We start from the raw sequence: 22,863 nt of genomic DNA, 5'->3' as shown, positions 1-22,863 counted from the left end.
AACTACTAATAATTCCATGTAAACATAACTTCAAGAATCAATGTTTATTATTTGCAGAGCATCAGCTAATAGAATTTTAATCTACATTTGCATAAAAGTTCATTTTGTAAATTATATAGATGAAAGCTCAACTCGCTCCAATGCTTTTCTCTCTTCACTAAATATTGAGGATATTTTGATGTAGACACTGATGGCCCGTCCAGCACCGAGTAAATCTGCAGAAACAAATTGGAAGTGTGAATGATCAAGATTTGTAATCTTATGCTTACAACATTGAAAAAGTATATTCCCTGGTGTTTCAACTTTTGCCACTAATGTTTCTACTCGAGAACTAACATCGTACTCCTCGTAAGCAGAACTCAAATTCATGCCTGTCATGCCATTTCTAGAACCATACTAATTTCGCAAGTTCCTTTAGTTGTTTCTTCAAGCACTTCCAGACACCAAGTACAACCATGTATACACAAAATACTGCTCCACATATCTAAAACTATGTTCCAACATTGAAGTTTTCGACTGCTTCCGTCCAATAAAGAAATGACAATATCAGCACTTGGCTCAAAGAGCAAGCAAAATATGACAAACCTTGCGCAGGAAACATCCTTTTCTTCAGTCCTTGTATCTCATTGTTTCTTTCTCAAAACCAATAGTTGGGAATTTCTTAGCATACTCCTCGACCTCATGCCGGAGCTTTGCAATCTCAGATTGAATGTGCGCATCTGATTGCATGGTCGTCACAAAATCCTTCAACCTTGTTCCTGGAATAATAGTATCAGAGACACACATGAGTATACAGTGTTGGCAGCTAGAATTTTACACTCGACAATATAACATTACAAAAATAACAATGGATAACTAGAGATAATTAACAAGTCAACCTTTAGAATCAGCCTTGATTTTCAAGGCCAACTTCACGGCTGCATCAAAGAAGTCAGCTACTTTTGCAAAATCCTCCTCAACAAACCCTCTAGATGTGAGAGCTGGGGTTCCTGATGCACCAGTGAATAGGTCTGCATCAATATAAAGTACATATCCAATAATCAGGCTGGTACAAGATGATCAAAGGAGGGAGGCTGTACCCATGCGAATGCCGCCAGGAACCATGGCAGAAATGTCCCCAGGAACAGTATTTTTATTGGCTGCAATATGAACTGATTCCAAAACCTTTTCTACTCTTGACCCATCAATGCCCTATCAAATCAAATTTCAAAGAAAAAAATTAGCAGCTTCCTTTCATATATAGCTGTTTGTAGCCCAGCTGACACAAATATCATCCATCCACTACGCATTGAAGTTTATGATTTTCCTTGATGCATTTCTAAAGTAGTTGGATTATTTCATTAAATCCAACTATAAACTTATCTGGTCACTTTTTTGCTTTCAATACCCGATTGTCTAGTTGTTCCATAAAAAGTTCTCTTCAATAAATTAAGGGAAAGTTGTTCTTAAAGCATTTATCCAACATGCAAACACGCCTGGCCATATTCCCAATAAATTCCTGCAAGGGAAAAAAATAATTGGATAAAACAGTTACCAAAGGAAGGAAAACTTCCTCTACCTGGTTTCTCAAATTCACCAACACTAAATGGTTGTCAGTTCCACCAGAGACAAGCTCATAGCCCTTCTCTAACAAACTCTGCATCTCGGAGAAAGTATAATAGTAGGCTGTTAGAGTAAAATAATGAGACAGGTGACACAATAAAACACGACTATACTACTTAATGATGGAAACCACAAGAGGGGGTGAGTGTGTAAAATCCTAACAGTCCACCTGCCCAAAAGAAGAACACGTAGATAACTTGCTAGATGTTAGAATAAGTACCCATTCTTTATACCTGTGAAAATTGTGAGCAATTACAAAGAACTTGCTCTTGATAAGCCTTGAACTCTGCAGTTGTGGCCTATAATGAGAAAACAGTCCAAGAATCAATACATGAGCTTTGGCTACGATTAATAAAAGAAAAATCACTATCTAGTATTCTATTAAAAATAATCACAGTTTCTTTTGCATAAACTCGCAATAACCTGCTTCAATGCAACTGCTAAACCAGCTATGGTATGATTGTGTGGACCACCTTGAAGTCCAGGAAAGACAGCCTGATTGATTTTGTCTTCATAATCATACAACACCTGTTAGATTAAACTAAACATTTGAAAAGTTCATTCTAGCCTTGGGAACCAAACGAAACAACAAGCCACTAAAAGAGACCACACACAAGTAGCAAAACCAGGGTGGCAAATGCATGAATATTGTAACTGGAACACGAGACTTTTTTCACTTCCCTATTTATTTTCTTCTCACAAGAAAAAAAAAAAAAATGGGGACTTACTTCTTTCCCTTGTTTGTTAATCTCTTTCAACCCCTTCCTAAAGAATATCATAGCACCACGTGGGCCACGAAGGGACTTGTGCGTTGTTGTTGTCACAACATCTGCATAGTCAAAAGGAGATGGAATGACACCGGCTGCAACCAATCCACTGATATGTGCAATATCAGCTAGCAGAACTGCTTTCTGCTTGTCGCATACCTGTCAAAACCAGCAGGGCAAAAAATATGATCTAAGATTGAGTGCACGTAGACTAATCCATGATCATTATCATAGCAATTGCAAAGGTCAAACAAAACTTTTACCTTGCGGATGCGTCCATAATCGTAAAGGCGTGCATAAGCACTCGCACCAGCAACTATTAGTTTTGGTCTAAAAAGTGTTGCACTTTTCTCCAACTGCAGATATTTTCATTCACATATCTCAACCCTTCATTAACAAAAGATTAAAAAGAAGGAAAAGAAGTTTCCAATAGCAATCTAAAAGAAAAGAAAATATATAAACCAAAATTAGCCCTTTGGAAAATTCAGAGGGTGAAACCTACCTCATGAGCAATAACGGGAAAACAAATTTTCAGTACTTATTCAAACTGTACATTTGCTTGATGCTGATAAATCAGATACATTCCCCTCATATAGGGAAATAGATGATGCAATGGTGAATGCATCACCACTAAGATCATTGGAAAGCCATGACATTTTGACACTAAAGCTCCTAAACACTGAGAATTTTTCAGTGAGTTACTGCTAAATCGCACATGAAATTCTTTAGCTCCGGGAAACGCAAAAGGTTTACATTCTGATTTTGAAAGAAAATTAACTTTTGATGTGTTAAAATTGATAATATGTGGAACTTCACAGAACTGAGGGTATCACCAGAAAGCAACATTGACACACTGTTTGCAACAACTATCCCAAGTCAAGTTTTAGACCATAAAGATGCAACGAACAAAATTACATAATGAAGTTACAATTCCCATTTTATAGGGCATTTGCCAATATTATCCGCAAGATGTACAACAGATAACCCTCTCCATATATTCTATTTCTGAGCATGAAGCTAAGCAACATTGATCTTACAGCCATCATAAACGCTGTAATTGACCCAAAAAAATATTACAAGTACGATAATTTCTGGAAAAATAAGATGGATGAGCATGATACAAGCATTCCAAAGTGTACACTTTTGTAATGAATCTAATGATTAGTATGAAAATTTCAGTTCTTATGAAAATATGTATGATAAGGTACCTGGTCATAGTCAATATAACCAGTGCTCTCATTCAATCTGTATGGCATTGTCTCAAAGAATATAGACACAGCAGATATCTTCTTTGTGTCAGTCTGCACAATAGACAACTAATGAGGACTTGTGTATCATAAGTATCATTGCCTTTAAAAGTAAAGACAAGGTATGCATTCCTTGTAACTGAAACTAGAAACAGGTATGCATTCCTCGATCACCAAGAGTGAAAAATTACAAACTAATTCATCAGGCAAAATTTCAACAGAAGGTATAGGCACCTGATATCCATGGGAAAGATGCCCACCATGAGGTAGATCAAGAGCCATGATTCTCTCATGAGGTTTCAACAATGCAGTATAAACTTGAAAGTTAGAAGGGGATCCGGATAGTGATTGCACATTGACTACAGAAAATAAAGCATACAGTAAGTTCAGTCTAGGTTCTAGAGCAAGTATTCATCATACGGTTCTCTTTATATGGCAAAAATGAAAAGATGAATGATAAAACAAATAAATAAATAATCACAATTCAATTAAAGCAATATAACAAGTTCCTGACAAAACAAATGCTCATTAACTGCCATACAAATACAACGATTTATATTACTACACAAAATCACGGAAAGACTAAAAGGTTTAGGAACATGGAAAGACGAAAAAGGCTTAGGATAATTTTAAACTGGTAAAACAACTTCAGTCATGAGAAGGAAACCAAAATATTAGCTTAACTAAGCTTTCAAACCAACAAAACCAGAAATATAGAGCCTTTGGGCATAGCTATATAGAGCATAGGAGACAACTAAACTCCAAATTGAAGGGCAGTCTTATGTCAGTAACTCGGATCATTGTATCAGTAAAGCTCTCTGGAATCATTTGTCCTAATCTATGAAAGGCAAACACTTGAAACGCTAATCTGTGAGGGCCTTCAATAAGGCTCTTCTTGGGAAATGGTTGTGGAGATGTAATTATGAGAGGGAAGCATTATGGAAGGTGGTGATTGATACTAAGTATGGGAGTACAAGGGTGGGGTTGGCATTCTAATGAAGTTTGGGGGGCATATGGAGTGGGGTTATGAAAGCATATCCAGAAAAGGTTGGTGGTCTTTTTTAGCAACACTAGGCCGTGTATGGGGGATGGCAGTAGAATCAGTTTTTGGCATGAGGTTTGGGTTGGCGATATGGCTCTTAAGGATGTCTATCCCTCTATTTTTCAGAATTGCATGGGAACAAGATGCTGTGGTGGCTAACTTGCGGGCACTTACAAATGGTTCACAACAATGGAATGTTAGCTTCATTAGGGAGGCACATGATTGGGAAGTAGGTGTCCTGGTGGAGTTCTTTAACTTGCTATACAACATTAGTCCTGCTGTTACAGTGGTGGATAAGATGGAATAGAGACCTTCTAGCAAAGGAAATTTTTCTGAACGATCTTTCTATGAGAAACTTGCAGCTCAAGCTAGGAATAATTTTCATTGGAAGAACATATGGAGGAGTAAAGCACCTCCTAAGGCTACTTTCTTTGTTTGGACAGCAGACTTAGGGGAGATCTTGACCATTGATAATCTAAGAAAACGTGGACTTATCATCATTGACCGGTGTTGCATGTGCAGAAATAGTGGTGAAACAGTAGATCATCTACTCTTACATTGTGAGTTTGCTCGGGGCATATGGAATTACTTTTTCAGCAAAGTGGGATTAGCAAGGGTTATGCCGGAGAGGGTGGTTGAACTACTAGCAAGTTGGAGAAGGATCATGGGGACACCACAAATTGCAATTGCAGTTGTGTGGAATATGGCTCCCATTTGTAAATTTTGGTGCATCTAGAGTGAAAGAAATGATAGACATTTCAAGGATCGTGAGCGCTCCTTGGAAGAGTTTAAGTGCTTTTCTAGAAGATTTATTTATGTGGGGCATTGCTATAGATTTAAATGGTCTAGGCTTCCATGATTTCCTTGTAACCGTTTCTAATTCCTAAGTAGGTGTAATCACATGTATACCTCCTATGTACTTAGGCTATGCCTATTTTTATATCAATAAAATATCTCCTTATAAAAAAAAAAAAAAAAATGGAGATCGAACTAAGACAAAACAGATGGCGTGATTAAATTGTATTATTAATGTTTGCCTAGCATTGTATACAAATAAAATGTTTAGTTCAATACCTCCCCATTTTGCAGGATCCAGATGAAAAGCTTCTAGCGCACGTTTTTGACATAAGGACTCAGCCATGTCAATATACCTGAATGGATAAATATTCAGAGAATAAATAAATGTCTAGATCCAGAAAATAAAGTGGAGTAAAAAATGGACATGAACAAAAATAAAAAAGGATAAGCCGGCCAAGAAATGTCAAACAAAGATAAGTTTCATACTATATAAAGAAGCCATTGGTATTGTTCATTGGAATATGATCTTATCCAGAAACGTGCAGGATTGGGAAGTGGATGAAATAACAAGTTTTTACAGCTTTCTTTATTCCAAGAAGATAGGAGGAAATGGGAGAGATAGAATGATGTGGAAACATTTAGGGAGCAAAAAATTCTCCGTTAAATCTTTTTTTTTTTTTATAAGTAAACAAGTATTATTGATCAAAGAATGGGCAAAAACTGCCAATTACAAAAGTCATATGCCCTATCTACGTAGGCACATTAGAAACTAAGAAATCATGAAGGTCCATGCCATTAAAGTCTGCAGCAATGGCCTAAGTACAAAGAGTTCTAGAAAAGAAAACTTTTAGCTCCGCCATAGATCTCTCTTTTTCCTCAAACATCAGCCCCTGTTAAATCTTTCTACAAAGTGCTGGCAGCTCATCAGCCCATTTGGTTTCCTTGGAAGGGTATTTGGAGAGTCCCCGTACCCCCTAAAGTTGCATTTTTTACTTGGACTACAGCTTTAGGAAAGATTTTGACGACTGATAATCTTAGGAAACGAGGGATGATCGTGATGGAGTGGTGTTACATGTGTAAAAACAACGGTGAATCGATTGAGCACCTTTTTTTGCATTATGAGGTGGCAAGGGAGTTATGGGCTGACATTTTCAGTCGAGCTGGATTGTCTTGGGTCATGCCTAAGAGTGTGGTGGAACTTCTAGCATGTTGGAATAGGCATCATCATTGCTCCCAAACTGGCAGCGACGAGGAGGATGATTCCTTTGTGCCTATTGTGGTGTACATGGATGGAACGTAATGAGAGGTGCTTCAACAACAAAGAGAGAAGTGTGGGGGAATTATGGAAATTTTTTGTATTTTCTTTAGTTCAATGGTTTGCTGCTATTGTATTAAAGGGAGGGAATGATCATGAGTTCTTGCTTTTTTTCAGCTTTCTAGAATATAATTAGGTGTCTCTTTTGTATACTTCTTGTGTACATGGACTGTGCCTAGTTTCATTCAATCAATAAACTTTCTTACTTATCAAAAAAAAAAAAAAAAAGGAGAGAGATTTCTCTTCATTTCCAAAACAAGACTATTTCCATAACGATCTCATTAATTTAAACAAATGTTCTCATTGCATCAGATTGAACGGGTTTTGTTTTCTTCACTAAAAAAAATAACCAACAAAACGCAGAGAAATACAAATATATTCTCTATTTACGTTCACATAAACATCGGGAAGAAAAACATAATTTACACATACAAACATACTCGTTTCCTCCGTAGTATCTAGCTCCAGGATACCCTTCGCTGTATTTGTTGGTCATTACAGATCCAACAGCTTGCATCACTGACAACGACGTGAAATTCTCCGAAGGTATGAGCTCAAGCCCCTATACATAAAAAATGATTTAAAACATACGACATACCCGGATTCCCAAATTAACCGACACAAAAGCTTCAATTTTCAGTTTTATAGAAACTCATAAGTTCTGATTGAAATGTCCAAAACAATGATTCTATTCCACCCATTCTAAAGATTTGAAGTCTAGTAATATGATAAGATGAAAATGAACTGAAAGAAACAGAGAGGATTTTGGAACGATTTATATATGGCACCTTCCATTGCCGAGCTTTCTCGTGCTCGATGATGTCAGCAATTTCCGGATCGATGGCCTCCAACGGATCATTCAATTGTTTGATCCACTACAACCAAAATTTCTTAGCATGAATTTCCTTACAATACAAGGCAAACTGAATCAGATCCCGCTAAAGCCCAGGAAATAAACCCTTTTTCAAAACCAGAGATCTCAAAACGAGAACAAATGCGTAGAGTAGTATACGAGGCGCAGTGAGAAAGAATTGGCTTACAGTAGCACGACCCTTTTCCTTTTCCTGTACTGCCTCATTGGGCAAAGAGGACTGCGATCGGAAGGAGCACAAAAAAGGGGGAAAACGAAAAATCAATCAGTAACAAAAAAACTGAACGCTGAGAAAATGGCGGGCAAAAGAAAAAGGAGAGGGAAGATCTCGCAGGGTATAAGGAAAATATCGAGAAAAGCACCATGTGATTGACGAACGGTCGAATAGGGTGTTTAATGGAGAAGGAGACTCTTCGAAGAGCCATTGCCGCCGCCATTGCCATCCTCCAAGAGAGAGATTTCTGGTGTTCAGTGTTCTGATTCGGTTTAGAAGTGGCCTGGGTTGGTGGTGAGGACTGGACAGCATATCTTTCAATTTATTTTATAAATTATGCGGGCCCCGAGATCGGAAAGTGGGCCTTGTTCTCGTGACATCACAACTCTGAATCTGGTAGCTGATGTGATGTCGTTCTCTTTTTTGGTGTTGACTCTGACACTGCTGTACCGAATTGGTTGGAGATGCCGCTCTCTGTTATTGGTTGAGTCTAGCCGGCTCTCAATTTTGGGCCGAGCCAGAATTAGATGGCTCTCAGCCAATTTTTGAAATGAATTTTGTTATTCATTATTTCATATATTATATATTATATTTATTTTTAAATTATTTTTTTATTTATATTAAATTAATTAAATTTTTCTGCTCATCATTGTTACTTATCTATAAAAAAAAAAATCATATATATTATATAAATGATGAATATAATTTTTCTTTTGAAGTTATTTTATGCCTTGAATTCTTTTGTTCATAATTATATTATAACGTACTATCCACACTAATTTATAATTATAATTTTTCTTAAATTAATTTTGCCTTTAGTCGTACCAGTTTCTTTATTTACTAGTCGAAAAAATTTTATTTACCGAACGATATATCTATAATTTTTTTATAATTTATTTTAAATCAATAATTGCACCATCTATTAAAAATAATTTTAATTTTACATAACTACCATTCATTTTAAAATAGATTATAGAGTAGTTACAGGTTTTTTTCATTTTATAAATATGAACTTATACAATACAGTTTGACATATCTTTTTTAGAAAGATATTTGTAATTCAAGAAACTTAAAAAAAAAAAAAGTAAAAGAAATTAGGAGTGAAAACCGATGGTATCGGCATAGTTTTTGGACAAAATCGACGTCGACCGTCGTTTGACAAAATGGGAGAGCCACCGACCTGAACCAGTCGATGGGGAGGAGGAAACCGATCGAGACAGTTCTCGGTCGGCATCGGTTCCCCTAGCAGCAATTATCTACTAAGAGAATAATCAGAAAGATTGAGAGAGAGAGAGCTGCAAGAGAGAGAGAGAGAGAGAGAGAGAGAGAGAGTTGCAAAGTAAATCGAGTTCGAGAAGAAGAGACTGGAGAAGAAGAAGACGTCATTTGATTCAATGAAATGTTTTATTATATCGGTTGGTTCAGTAGTCCGGTCCAGCTTCAAATTGGGACCGAACCACTAAATGTCGGTTTCTTCAAATTGCCACCGCACGCCGACCGGCTCTCCATCAGTTCCGGCCAATTCCTGACACGGCCAGTCGATTCGCATCAGTGGCGGCCGGTGGTGCCGGTTTCTGTACAGCCCTAAAAGAAATCTGAAATATTTGTATTTCATTTTTTCTACGGAGCATACTAGTAAATAGCAGACACCCACAAAAATGAACAGCTAGCGTTTAATCATAAAAGCGTCAAAACTTAAACGTACAAGTTCTGAACTCACCACCATGTTCGGCAATTAAAGAACTACAACATTACACTCGTTAATTTTCATCAACAAATCGACTGAGATAATTACTACACTTAATCCTCTTTGTAATTCCTCTCTTTTTCAATCTACCCGGCCTTTTTTTTTTTTTTTTTTTTTCGTGGGGGGGGATGGAGGATTGAGGTGCATATGAGCAAGCTGTAATCCTAATGTGTTCTTATAGGAACAACATCATCTTTCTCAACCCCCAGATTACACTGCGTAACATCATCTTTGTTACACTCACAGGAACGACATCAACGCTTCTTGCCCTTTGCCTTGGTGATCCTTGATTTGCTTGAATCAATAGGTGGTTTCCAAATGATATCCTCAAGATTGCTACGAAAGTTCTTGTAGAACTGTAACAAGAGAAAACTTTCTTATCATGACCAAGAATATCAAGATTGGTCTATGTGACAATCTGATGCGTAAATTAGATTTCACTTACCTGGAGATATTCAACAGCATCTCCAGCTGCTTTCTGAATATCAACCATTAAAAATGTCGGAGCAACCTCAAAAATCTTCAGCCAAAACAGTTAAAAAGTTTAATTTACTACAGCAGAGATGAGCAGATGAGAAAGTAAGGTGCAGGTTAAAATATTGAAGGTCCAGGATGGAAAGATTACTTCCAGAATAACTGAGAAATGACTCTGGTGCTTTGACGACAAACCTTCCACTCTCATCTGAAATTTGATGCAAATTTAGAATGAGTTTGGGGGGTACCATAGGCAGGATTATATCATCCTTCATAATGAACTATATATATCTATAGAGCAGAAGAAACGGGACTACAAGACAAAATCATTGGTAGCTACATCAGTTCAAATATATATATATATATATATATTAACCAAAGTAGAAAATACTCAAATAAAAATACTATTTATAATAACAAATGCTGAGAGGTCTACCTTAAAGTTGCGTATGTGAGTCTTAAACCCCATTGATTGTGCAACAACTTCCATACTCGATAAAACGACCTTTGCGGGCTTCTGTGAAAGAAAGCGTGTCTGATGCTTTGTAGAGTCCTGTCAAGGAGAGCAAGAAATTCAAACATCTTGATGGAAGTAGGAAAAGTTTGTCAAACTATTCCATGAGAACATAAACTTCTTGTATGATATTGAGATTTTTTATATTATTGATGAAAGGCAAAATTGAAGCATTGAAAGATAAAAAGTAAAGAATATATTCGCGGCTCCAAGTTTGCATGGGATTCATTGTCTGTGATGCGGGACGTATCCCTAAGGATGATAGGCAATATTATAGTATGGACTTTGTGTTTGATACCTATTTTAGAACTCATAGTATTTTCCACTTTTGCTTACCTAAGAAATGTGTATTAAAGGTTTTTTTTTTTTCGCCTTTGTTAATGAAGTTACTGCCAAGTATAATTATTATCATTGTCTCAGTAATATGGGTCTCTGACATGCTAAAAAGCACTATTACAATGATCAAAGCATCTGCATATTTTAATTTCACGATTAAACATAGCTATCCATGTCCCATAGTCTGGGTTTCAAGAAGTTGCCTGACCAACAGCCCATGTCATATTTGTGTCTATACATGATACCCTCATGTGCGTCCTCAAATGACCCCTCAACAGGTAAACGATGATCTATATACTATTTTATTTTTCACACCAGAGGTGGAATTGCTTGAGCAGAAATTAGATAAAAATGAATCCTAACAGTAAAGAAGCAATAATCCATACCTGGTCACGATCAAACAGCGATGCAAGGTTTAATCCTTGAGATAGAATTATCAAGTCAAATGCATTAAGAATCAAAGGACTCATGTCCTCATTCCTGCATTGCTCATTATCCCTTTGTTCCTAAAGTAAACCATGATTTCAAGAGTGTTAAAAGAATAAAGCAGATGAATACCAAACTACATGGACACCTGATTTGGATAACATATCTAATCTAGTGTGTATATCAGTATCTTCAATGCGAATGATATCTATAGATGTATTAAAAGCATAATCCATTCACAACTGAAGATAAAGATAAAATGTAACAACATAAACAATTGTATATTGACAGTTGGTCATCTAAGCTATAATATAGTGACTGAATAAGGTTCCCGATATATACAACTTCAACTATGTGTATAGAGAGGGCATATGCTCTCACAGAACACAGTTGATGGGAGGAAGTGTTGGATCTAAAGAGCCATTTCTTAATTTTTGAGCCCCAATTATTTTGAGCACTTAATGGATAAGATAGCTCCTTAAAAAGTCAACTTGATATTTGGTAAGCTCAATAGACATAACAGCATTCATATTCAAAATAGTGCTTGGGAAAATATTTAAATCATAGCAAATTATGGTGTGAGAAAAACTACTTTTACAACTGGTGCAATCTGATTTTTGTATGTGTATATAACTCCAAAAATAAGGGGAAAAACAAAAGGCAGGACAGGAGGATGCCATCCAGAAAAAAAATATAATTACAACATTGGATTGAATGGGTGAATGGTAGAGATCAGGAATGATTTGCTACCATTTGTGGTTCAAGCCTGGGAACAATACCTATAGTAGGAGAATTTGGCAACTGCTGACAACAAACTTTTCCAATTACAACATTAACAAAATAGATCTTTATAGCAGCAGTAAAATAAAATGAATGTTAAAATCTCAACTGAAGTAGACATATAAGGGAAGAATATGTAGCTTTTAAAAGCCTTACCAACCTCGCAATCATCAAAAACAGCATTTAGATCATCAAGGTTTACATCTTCATACTCAAGAAGTCTGACAGGAACATAGCACTTCTTAAACCATTCATCATTCCTGATCTGTTCAATAGTAATACGCTGTACAGAACAGAAAGGAACTTCTCAGAAACAACCAGAACCGACATAACTAGAGATCAAATACATCAGCTGCACTGGGACACTTGCACTAGAATTACAAAGATCAGATAGAAGGAACTTTTTTTTGTAGGCAGATAAAAGGAACTTGATAGTGAAACAAACAGACAAGGGAATGACATCCTTCTAGAAACATCCTTCTAGAAGGAATATATACCAAAGCATTCTATAATTGTTTTATTTCTAATAAGAGAGGTTAACAGGTTGAACATGATCTGTTTCAATTTGCACCCCAGAAATTAATCTAAAACTGAAGTCCATGTAGGATGTCCTTACATACCAGGAATTTTAAGTAATTGGATATTAAAAGTAAAAATCTTGACATTTATGGTCCAGGCACATACTAGCTTACTTGTTATACTTTCACAAGAAAGAAAGTATTTCAACGAATTGTTTTCTTGTATTAGCCATTAGACATAAAACTCTTAGCATAGGCAGAAAATCGTACAGGTTGTTAAATGAAAGAGCCATGATGGCTCCAGCCACTTTATTTGTTTATGCCTTTTTTCCAAACTTGATTGAACAGTATCAAACATTACAACCCTTTCCTTGACGCAGTGAATTTTACTTCCTAGGAAAAGAATTAAAATAATATAAGTGGAAAATAATATATAGCCACTTTATTTGTTTGCGCATTTTTTTCCAAACTTGATTGAACAGTATCAAACATTCAACCCCTTCCCTCGCCGCATTGAATTTTACTTCCTAGGAAAAGGCAATGCTGCAGTCAACAATGGACTTTTCTCAGTGCAGGCTTAGCATTTGGACCACGTAGACCAAGTCAATTTTCTAATTACCAAAAGCATTGGTGCTCTTAAAACACTATATGGGGGGAGAAATAATAACAAGAACCATACTCTTGTAGCCTTTCTATTGCCCCAACAACTCAATACTACCCATTGCATGCTTTTTATGTTATTCATCAACTTGATTCCAAATCATATACCAGCTATCGTGTTTCTTTGTAACAAATGCTAACTGTCTGATGCAACCAGAAAAAGCGCATATAGTACAGATGAAAATAAATGTTTTGTCAAAGAAACAATACTTACAGTTTGAGGATTTGGGTCTAAAATTCTATGAATCAAGGATTTTGCTCCAACAGGAAACCAAGATGGACATGAAAACTCTGCTTTCTCAATCTGCAGAAAACAATTTTAAAAAAGATACCTATATGAAAGTCTAACATCTCTGACAAAAAGCACATAAGAGAAAATGGGATATCTTCAGTATGGACAGGCAAACAAGAGTTAAATGATGATCGACACCAGCATTCACAGGGAAGTGCACCTATAAAAGAATTTCAGAGAAACTAATACATTGACCAGAGATAAAATCTTCACCTTCCTTCCAACAAATATAGCAGTACACAGGACTGCTTGATCTCTATTTCCACATAGAAACTAAGCAATGGTAAATGGGCTACTGTCACCATAAAAAAATGTTCACAGTTTGTGCCACTAAATATTATTTGAAGCCTTTCGCACCCATCAAGAAAGGGGAAAAAAATTGCTCATTTGCAACATGCAAAGTGCTTATCTGCAAGATAATCCTTAAAAGAGTACCCATGATAATTGCTCATGCCTTACTATATAGCGTGGTGAGATCAAGCTCATCAAAGGGAAGGTATCCTGCCATCAGAACATAAAGGATGACCCCACAGGACCAAACATCCGCCACAGCACCATCATAACCCTTGTGACTGAGAACCTAGAGAAAATAAAATGAAATTATTCAATACACAGGCATGCATTTTAAAATGTATTCTTTTACATCAGAGTGTTCAACTGAATTTAGAAGCTACCACCCTAATAAATTAATAATTACCTCAGGTGCTACATAGTTGGGAGTCCCGCATGTTGTCCGAAGGAGGCTAACTCCCTATGTGCAAATTACCAAGTAACAATAATTCATATGATTTCTCACAGATATGCTATTGTTAAACACACACACACACACACTTACTGAGACAGTGATAACTTCAACAAAAATCTTACTTGTTCAGGCAACGCACTCAGACCAAAGTCTGATATCTTTATATTTTCTTGGGAATCTAGTAAAAGATTTTCAGGCTGTAAAATGGAAGGAAATAATTGTAAGAATTTTTTGAAATTAAAAAAAAAAAAAAACTAGAATTGCTTTCCAAATGCCAGCCAAGGAAAACCTTCAAGTCTCTATGGTAGACTCCCTTGCTGTGGCAAAAATCCACGCCATCGATGAGCTGCTGAAAGTACCTACGGGATTCGGCTTCACTAAGACGTCCATGACGAACCTGCATAATCATTACCACATCACCATTCCATTCAAAAGTGAAAGAAGACAAGAAGATACTCACAAAAAAGGTCCATCTATTGCGGTTGTATCTTAGATTAGACTACTCACTATTTTATCAAACAATTCACCACCTGTAATGTACTCCAAGATTATATAAATCTTAGTACGGCTTGCTAGAACCTGCACAAAAGAACATTACACGTAAGAGGATGCATAAACTCGTAAAGCAATAGAATGCCTATAAATGCCCAAAAAAGAACTTCAGAAACAAATAGCATACCTCATGAAGACGAACAACATAAGGATGCCTGACGAGCTTCATTATAGATATCTCCCTCTTAATCTGCAAGATAATAGTAAAATACTATGAGACAGAAAATTTGGAAAACGAAAAGTTGGTCGGATAGGCAGCAGATAGAAATCGAATTACGCTACGCTGCGATCACAATTACCCGATGTTTACATCATAAGGACAGAAAACATGTCAAAACTAATACTCCAAGTTTCTTATGGAGAGAGGAGAATAAGACAGCAAAAACGTATGCCTACACCGAGCGGCATGCACGGCAAAACAATCAAATCAAAGCGTTGCTCAGGAAAGGCAAAAAATCTAAGGGAATGACTGTTGAATATAGAAAGGCTCTACAAGATCTGCTCCTACTGTTGAGGTGTTGCTAAACTATAACGTCTCGGCGAAAAAACTCCAAAGAAGATCATCCACACCGTCCAATTCCATGATTATTATCAATTCTCGTTTTCTTTTTCGAAAACCAAAGTATCAGGGAATTTCAGTTAGCTTGGTCGGTAAAGAAGAGCAACCTGGTCGACCATCTTGTGCTTGATAATGGTATTGCGATCGAGAACTTTCATGGCGACGCTCTCACCAGTCTCCGTGTTCTGGGCGAACTTAACCTTGGCAAAAGTTCCTTCGCCAATGGTCCTCCCCACCTCATACTTCCCTACTTTCCTCACCACCATCTCTCTTGCAACTAAACTTTTCCCCCCGAACTCAATCTCAGCATTCGCACCAGAAGAGCGACGATCTTTCCGCAAAGCGGCACAAACGACGCTCCACTAATAAGCAGCTTTTCCGCCTTGCAATATTCTAATTTGATCAAATTCTGCTACTCCGGCTTGTACTGAACAAAATTTTAAAGATATTCTACAGCTCGAAAGCAGCAGCTGGAAAAATGGGGATCGATTGTTAGGCGAGAAAGCGAAAGCGAAAGCTAAAAGCAAGTCGTAGAAAATTAAATTCCAAGTGGGTGGAAGGAGAGCGAGAGGAACAAGAAAAGGAAGACAAGCCCAGACTATCTAGTTGGGGATTTCTCATCTTGTCTCAACATTATATATATATATATATATTTATACATATAATTTCCGGTGCAGTAAGATATAATACAAACCCTCATAAGAGTATTAAAATATAATTGAGTAGAATTAAGATATGCATCAGAGATAGGATAAGTATCTCCACGACTTCAAAGTAAATTATTGCGGGAGGGAGAGGGTGGGTTAGGAGAATTACCGGAGCCATGTTAGAGACAATTTTAGAGGATAAGACTGTTATTAAAAATTAGTTTTTTTTAGGTGAATTTTAAATTTGTCTAATTTCTTTTTTTAAAGAAAGTAAGCCGGATTTGTTACCTTAAAACTATGGGTGGCACTATAGCCACCAAGATCCTCCCGATAAGTGTATTCTTTTCTTATGTATTTTTTAATTCTCTTAAATATTTTCTTAAAAACAAAAAAAAAAATTCAATATTATTAAAAAATACTTTTTTAATCATTAAATAAAAAAATATATATATATATTTTCCGAATTACATGCTAGGAGATTTTACTCAATTAATATATATATATAAGATTATTTATCTATCTATTAAAATGTTGATATACTAAACACTGTTTAGCTCAAAACTTCAAAAATAATAAAATCGAAGATATTGATGTGATTCCGTAAAAAAGGTATTGGAGGCAAATTGGGATTTGTATTCGAGTAATTAAATTAGGTGGCAAAGATGAAATCAGAGCCAGACCGGCGCCTCATTATTGACGTTTACTCAGAAAATCAGATTTCATGTCTCAATTTTCAAAAGACAGCGGGGACATTTGTAATTATTTTAGGCGAGAAAAATGCGTCCCTATCTACAAACCACTCTTCAAAACGAAAACTGGAGCTGGCCCGTTTCGGTATTTCCACCATCTTTTGTTCCTTTTTTTTTTTTTTTTAATCATTTATTGCTTTCTTTATTAATCTTTCTTTCGGGGCCAGAGAAGACACACTGGTAGATGAGCTGGAAATGTTGTCAATACAATGATTATTGTTATAGTGTATAATATAAGTTAATGAATGCGTCAACTAAAGATATGATATTGCACACTTGAAATGAGGGATGCCGATGGCTCTTGTCCATCACGTCACTTGTGACTCTCTTAATTTCAACGTCTATCCGGAGTTGTACTCCGAGGAAGGAAGATAAGTTGTGCAGCAGAAACGAAAACGTGCTAGGGATGGAAATTACGTTTGGCATCCTTTTCAACTTAAAGATGACATGCATTTTATGTTCAAAACTACCAAAATTTATATAATATATTAAAACTAAGTAATACTATCGACTTCTAATTTTGGCCATTACGTTTGATTAAATTTAAATGACGCGACACAATTCTAATGATAGTAAAACATGTCATTTTTTAATAATGTTTGGTGGTGCCATGGATAAATTAGAGCAAAAAATTATTAATCATTTGGTTCTAATAGACATTTTCTTGGGGTTGGGAAACAAGATTCTACTCTCTTTTTTCTATGCATGCTTAATATTGAATATACTTTTTAAGAAATACATAATATCTCAAGGTAGGATCTTTATCGTTATCAATATATAAAATGCATACAGGAAGATTATCTAGGAGTATACAATAAAAAAAATTAAGTTGGTTGACGTCCATTGCACCATTTATCAATGCATATATTGATTTTGTGATCAATGGATTTTGGTTATTCTCCAATCTTTTCAAAGTTGAGCTGGCGATAATATTTGGAAAATGTTATTATTCATCTTTTGCATTTTATCATCTTTAATTACAACGTTGTATTTTAAGTATTTAACATAACAGGCTACTTAGATAAGGAGTGACATTGCTCATAATCTTTGTTAGCAAGATCATATGTATTCAAACTCGCCGTATTATACCACTGAAAGTCTTTTATTTATCAATTGATGAGTAAACCCATCATGCTATTAATGGAGATTCGAATGTCCTAACTGAATTGACGCATGAATAAGATATGCAGTTCAAATACAACAATTTGACTTATTTGTGTGTGCTAAGCGTTGTTTACACCTTGCTATCAATTTGCACTTGGTGTGCAATGCGAGAGGTCCCTAAATTTCTAGCTCTGAGACTCGCATACAAACTATGGCAACCAACAATGCCTGCACGGAACAACTTCTTATTTGCTTGCCACGGGCTCCCACTAAACCCGTCGACTTGTTGGAAAGTACCAAAGACATGACAAATAAATACACAATTCATGAATACGTTGAAACGAAAGCTGCCCAGTTTCAAGGGGTGCTCTTGTCACGCTGAAGGGAGGGTTGTTTTGGTCTCCTCGTTGGAACTTTTGGGCTCTATATTTAGAACTATAAATACCAACCGGCCTAGGAAACAAATTAGACATTAGCCTAGGAAGAGAGAGAGACGATGGCAGCATTTGATCCGCAAAACCCAAATCTACATTGTTGTTAGCATTTTCCTCCGCTTGAGCTTTCAACTTAAATGTCACACCAACACACACTCCCTTCAACATTTTCGACCCTATGACTTTTTTTACGAGCAAGTGATATCGTGAATTACATCCGCATTGAATTCTTAAGTTTGGGCCGTTACAAAATCGGATTCAAAAGGAATTTTTGTTATTCTTTTGTGGGGAAGCTTTCGAAGCGAGAATGGAGAAGGAGCAAGAATTGGAGTGGGACGAGGCGCAGAAGATTGTCATAAGCGAAGACCTCGTGGCTGCAGCAAAGCAACAACTAAAGTTTCTTGCAGAGGTCGACAAGAACCGCTACCTCTATGATGGTCCAGTTTTAGACCGAGCCATTTTGAGGTAAGCACTCGAACAAGGTGTTCCTTAGTAGTTTTGGTCGGTTGAAAATGGCGTTGAAATTTATGAATTTTTAGTGTCTTCCATTAATCATGCTTTCATTGCCAGGTATAAGCACTGTTGGCTTCCCTTACTTGCGAAACATACCAAATTCGATGTAACAGAAGGCCCTTTGGTCGTGCCACTTGATTGTGAATGGATATGGCATTGTCATAGGCTTAACCCGGTAGTCTTCTGTATCAAACTCATAACATGCTTTGAAAGTGTCTGCATTTAGAGGTTGGTTGGTATTGAATTAAGACGTTTATTGGTTTTTCAGGTGCGCTACATGAACGACTGCGAAGAACTTTATGGGAGAGTTCTTGACAACTGGAACGTCGCATCCTCTGTTCAGGGAACTTGCAAAAAGCAAACTAAAGAAATTTGGAATATCATGTATCCAACAGAACCATACGAACTCGATCCAAGGAGCCAGTTAACAGAGAATTTTGGTGCAATTGTTATGGGTGCTGACTATGATTTACATTCAGCTGTCAAAAGGCAATGTCCTTTCTTCTACCAGGTAATGAAGAAAATCCTAGGCTGTCAAAGGAAATTCGTTTAAAAAATCTGTACTGGGGTATTATTATTTACGTTCATTTCGAAATGATTCAAGTTCTTAAATTATTTAAGATGATTGATTAACTACTGCCAAAAATAGCTGGTGTGCTACAATTCATGGCATAACATTCGAAAACATATCATACAGCTGATTTCAGTCTTTTGTATCTATCAAGAAAGGTGAACTGTATATTGAAACTTCAAGATTGTGTATCTCTCTAGCTTTCCCATTCCATAATAGACCAGTGAAGGTTGGCATCCTATTTTGTTTGCCAACATATGCATGTTGCAGGTATCCCGTCCTGCCATGAATGGTGACCACTTTCTTGAGGGAGCGGTGGCCAGATATAAGGGGTTTCTGCATTTGATAAAGAGAAACAAAGAGAGGTCAATTAATCGCTTCTGTGTCCCAACTTATGACATTGACCTCATATGGCACTCACACCAACTGCATCCTGATTCTTACTGCAAAGATCTGGTGGCAATAATGGACAAGGTATTAGAGCATGATGACACAGATTCTGACAGAACCAAGGGTAAAAAGCTGGATGTTGGGTTTTCCAGAACCACCAAGCAGTGGGAAGAGGCATTTGGTTCAAGGTACTGGAGGGCGGGAGCAATGTATAGAGGGCGTGCTCCATCTCCTCTTGCTATTAATCTGCACAAAGTGAATACTATGAGCATGAAATTAACTCCATCCAATGATTATCAGAATGTGATTCGGCTTCCCAAGAAGACACTTGTAGAGGTAGCCTCCAGTATCATCTTCTACCAATTCTCACGACCAAGGCAGAATTCTTATATTAGCCTACTATTTACACGTTTTCCTAATTCTAATTCAGGTTATGCTGGAGATTGTGGGGATCAAATACTTACAAGTCGGGTTTAGGAGCAACCTTTTCGTCTCCTTTGGAAAGGAACAGCCAGATCTAGTCTTCAACACCAGGAAACGAACAAGCATATACTCCGAGTCTGGAAAGAAACAGATCACCGTTTTCCAGTGTGAACCTACTGGAGAGCTTTTCTTTGAACTCATGACCTCTTCATCCCTCAACTTCACAGAGAGGGCGGTTAAAGTATTGGGAACTACTTCAATCTCTCTAGAGCACCTTATTCATCCAATCTCTAAACTGCCCATAGAGAAATGGTTTGACCTGATGCCAAATCATGGAGTCACGGTTTCGAAGCCATTTAGTTTACGGATTGCTCTCTCCTTGACTGCTCCCACCCCAGCACCATACGTGGTGCAAATGGTTCGAACAGGTCCATTCTCAAAAAGTCCATGTTTCATTCCACTTCCTGGAAGGCCTTTGCATCTTGATACCAAGACATTTATTCTGGATGAGGCTGATAATGAGATCATCAGTCTCCTCATGAGGTGCGTGAAACTAAAATATAAAATTTTCAATTTGCAATGAGCTTTCTAAATATCCTTGCCGTTAAGCCTAGAGAGGTATTTCACTACAGTTTGCTACATGATCACGTATCAGAGTTTCCAAGACAATCAGTTTTATATATCCTCGAGTCACGATTTTAAGACAGAACACGACCATCTTGATATCCTTTGTTTTCCAAATCTAGAATTTTTAGGCATCAACCACGATCACCTAGTCATTCTATCTCTGCTAGTATGTGCTCGTGCATGCAGCACAGAAGCATGAATCGAGCAAGACAGCATTAAGTGCCCGGGATGGGTACCAAAGATATTGTTCGCCACTTTTTTTCTGATTAAGGATAAAAGAAGCGAAGAATATTGTTTGATATTATTTAAAAGTTGAATAACTCTATTACAAGACCTATACACCTCACTTTCGGCAATTCCAACACTAATTTTATCCTCCTTTATTGCACATGACAGCGAATCAACAATAAAAGATGCAAGCAGTTCTCTTTCCAAGAAAGAAGTGACAGGCATGGCTGCATCCGGAGAAACCCATGTGCTTGCAGAATTTGATGGGAAAAGGTGGTCTTTAATTAACGCTAACTGGTTGCTTCAGCTTCAAAAGGAATTGAATGAAGATGGCCATATTTTTGAGCTCACAGGTATTCAGAAGGTGAGTATCATTACCATGCCTCGCTAGATTTAGATGGTTGGACCATATGCTGATCAATTGCAGCAGATGATCCTCCTTGAAAGTTCAAATTGAAATGGAACAAGACTTAATTCACTCTAATCAGGGCCATAACATTCAGCTTGCAGCTTACCCAAACTTCCGATCTTCTTCCTGTAGGTAATTATTTTTCCTGGTAGAAAACTGGAGTACGAATCCGACTGCTGTGAGAAGCTAAAAGACGAACAGAACTTCATGACAGCTGTCGAATTCTCATCAGAAAATCCTTATGGAAAAGCCGTGGCTTTATTCAATTTAAAATCTGGCTTTCTAAAGGTACATTTCTTTAATGAAATACAAAGACTCTCAGAATAATAATTATGACAACGAGTCGCATAATTACAATATTTGATGAACAGAGCAAGGAAGAGTGGCTAGTATTGCCCGGGATCTTATCAGCTTTCATTATCTCTGATATTTTGAGGAAGGAGGGCTATAGTGGTATCAGCACAGACAACATACAGGATCAAAAAGAAATAGTTAATGTTTTGACGGAAGATGTCAAGAGGTGCAACAAAGAAACCAGAACAACCAACTCCTTCATTGCCTTAGAGAAAGCAATGGGTGCTGATGAGGCAGTTGAGAAAGGTACAAAAGTGATCCTAAAAGAGAACTGTACATGCAGCAGAAAACATGGGTACAAGAGGAAAGCTCCGCGCAAGAGTGTGGCATGTGAAAAATTTGCTGATTGTAGAACTTGTAGAGGGTGTGCTGATGGTGGTGCGGAGGATGGCAGAGACTGTAGAGAGCGCTATGGTGGCAAGAGTGAAGCTTCGATGAAAGGCATCCCATATGGAAGGTGTGATGATGGTTACGACCACAAAGATTTGGTGAGAAGTGGTGGGTGTCATGCGGGAGGGGGCTGTAGTGGTGGGTGTGGAGGTGGCGGTGGTGGGGGCAGTTGTGGAGGAGGTTGCGGAGGTGGTGGTGGTGGTGGTTGTGGGAAATGAGACGCCTGCAGCTTAAGATTATGCCACATTAAGTTCTGAATTATGCCAATTCTACCTAAATAACAGCTCACGTAGCCGTGTAGATTACACATGGCCCCCCGAATTATGATTAATGAACCATTTCGGTCAATAAAATTAGATTAGAAGTGAATATGCTGCTTGCGTCTCTCCTTTATGTTTTGGCCATTTTTCCCACTAATTCCGCATTTGAGTGCAAATTACGGTGCCCTAAAATTATAGGAAACCATTTGAATACAAAAGACCTCCGACCAATCTCAATTTATCTCATCTAATCATTATAATTTTTTTAAATTTTTATACAAAATATAATAAACAATTTAATTCTT

General features: G+C 37.1%; 3 protein-coding genes across 4 annotated transcripts; 1 reads left to right on the top strand and 2 right to left on the bottom strand.

Annotated features, from left to right (window-relative positions):
- Positions 1-19: 19 nt before the first annotated feature.
- LOC121259663 (serine hydroxymethyltransferase, mitochondrial-like) lies at positions 20-8,194 on the bottom strand. The gene is made up of 16 exons (XM_041161329.1): positions 8,005-8,194; positions 7,812-7,862; positions 7,560-7,646; positions 7,212-7,333; positions 5,733-5,809; positions 3,851-3,975; positions 3,578-3,670; positions 2,633-2,725; positions 2,331-2,528; positions 2,026-2,130; positions 1,836-1,901; positions 1,559-1,636; positions 1,080-1,191; positions 879-989; positions 586-758; positions 20-215 (listed from the first exon to the last, which is right to left on the bottom strand). Exons 1-15 carry the CDS (start codon positions 8,083-8,085, stop codon positions 610-612), a joined length of 1,548 nt encoding a protein of 515 aa, XP_041017263.1. The 5' UTR covers positions 8,086-8,194; the 3' UTR covers positions 20-215; positions 586-609.
- Positions 8,195-9,511: 1,317 nt separating this feature from the next.
- On the bottom strand, positions 9,512-16,068 carry LOC121259667 (CBL-interacting serine/threonine-protein kinase 8). 2 transcript variants are annotated; one of them, XM_041161335.1, is made up of 14 exons: positions 15,567-16,068; positions 15,028-15,090; positions 14,856-14,927; positions 14,638-14,745; positions 14,471-14,545; positions 14,301-14,354; positions 14,058-14,183; positions 13,526-13,615; positions 12,294-12,416; positions 11,314-11,433; positions 10,514-10,630; positions 10,229-10,285; positions 10,049-10,123; positions 9,512-9,959 (listed from the first exon to the last, which is right to left on the bottom strand). In XM_041161335.1, exons 1-14 carry the CDS (start codon positions 15,723-15,725, stop codon positions 9,858-9,860), a joined length of 1,341 nt encoding a protein of 446 aa, XP_041017269.1. In that variant the 5' UTR covers positions 15,726-16,068; the 3' UTR covers positions 9,512-9,857. The 2 variants fall into 2 exon arrangements, with proteins under 2 accessions (XP_041017269.1, XP_041017270.1); XM_041161336.1 differs by lacking the exon at positions 15,567-16,068 and adding an exon at positions 15,409-15,500.
- Positions 16,069-18,415: 2,347 nt separating this feature from the next.
- LOC121259662 (glycine-rich domain-containing protein 2-like) lies at positions 18,416-22,686 on the top strand. The gene is made up of 8 exons (XM_041161328.1): positions 18,416-18,858; positions 18,964-19,081; positions 19,175-19,417; positions 19,748-20,203; positions 20,298-20,833; positions 21,314-21,509; positions 21,687-21,842; positions 21,926-22,686. Exons 1-8 carry the CDS (start codon positions 18,701-18,703, stop codon positions 22,514-22,516), a joined length of 2,454 nt encoding a protein of 817 aa, XP_041017262.1. The 5' UTR covers positions 18,416-18,700; the 3' UTR covers positions 22,517-22,686.
- The last annotated feature ends 177 nt before the right edge of the window (positions 22,687-22,863 follow it).

Source organism: Juglans microcarpa x Juglans regia, chromosome 4D, assembly GCF_004785595.1.
Source record: "Juglans microcarpa x Juglans regia isolate MS1-56 chromosome 4D, Jm3101_v1.0, whole genome shotgun sequence".
NCBI lineage: Eukaryota > Viridiplantae > Streptophyta > Magnoliopsida > Fagales > Juglandaceae > Juglans > Juglans microcarpa x Juglans regia.
The sequence above is the reverse complement of the archived record's forward strand: the minus strand, read 5'-3'. Positions and strand labels throughout refer to the sequence as shown.

Bases quoted from the DNA above. Each gene is read 5' to 3' on its own strand.
- LOC121259662 (XM_041161328.1), top strand. From the start codon at position 18,701: ATGGAGAAGGAGCAAGAATTGGAGTGGGACGAGGCGCAGAAGATTGTC. The intron at 19,082-19,174 runs GTAGTCTTCTGT...TTGGTTTTTCAG, and splicing joins ATTGTCATAGGCTTAACCCG to GTGCGCTACATGAACGACTG. The intron at 20,204-20,297 runs GTAGCCTCCAGT...ATTCTAATTCAG, and splicing joins CCAAGAAGACACTTGTAGAG to GTTATGCTGGAGATTGTGGG.
- LOC121259663 (XM_041161329.1), bottom strand. From the start codon at position 8,085: ATGGCAATGGCGGCGGCAATGGCTCTTCGAAGAGTCTCCTTCTCCATT. The intron at 7,334-7,559 runs GTGCCATATATA...TTTTATGTATAG, and splicing joins AGAAAGCTCGGCAATGGAAG to GGGCTTGAGCTCATACCTTC. The intron at 2,529-2,632 runs GTAAAAGTTTTG...TGGTTTTGACAG, and splicing joins ATTATGGACGCATCCGCAAG to GTATGCGACAAGCAGAAAGC.
- LOC121259667 (XM_041161335.1), bottom strand. From the start codon at position 15,725: ATGGTGGTGAGGAAAGTAGGGAAGTATGAGGTGGGGAGGACCATTGGC. The intron at 14,355-14,470 runs GTAAGATTTTTG...ATTTGCACATAG, and splicing joins TGAGTGCGTTGCCTGAACAA to GGAGTTAGCCTCCTTCGGAC. The intron at 14,184-14,300 runs GTAATTATTAAT...TATTTTCTCTAG, and splicing joins CCAACTATGTAGCACCTGAG to GTTCTCAGTCACAAGGGTTA.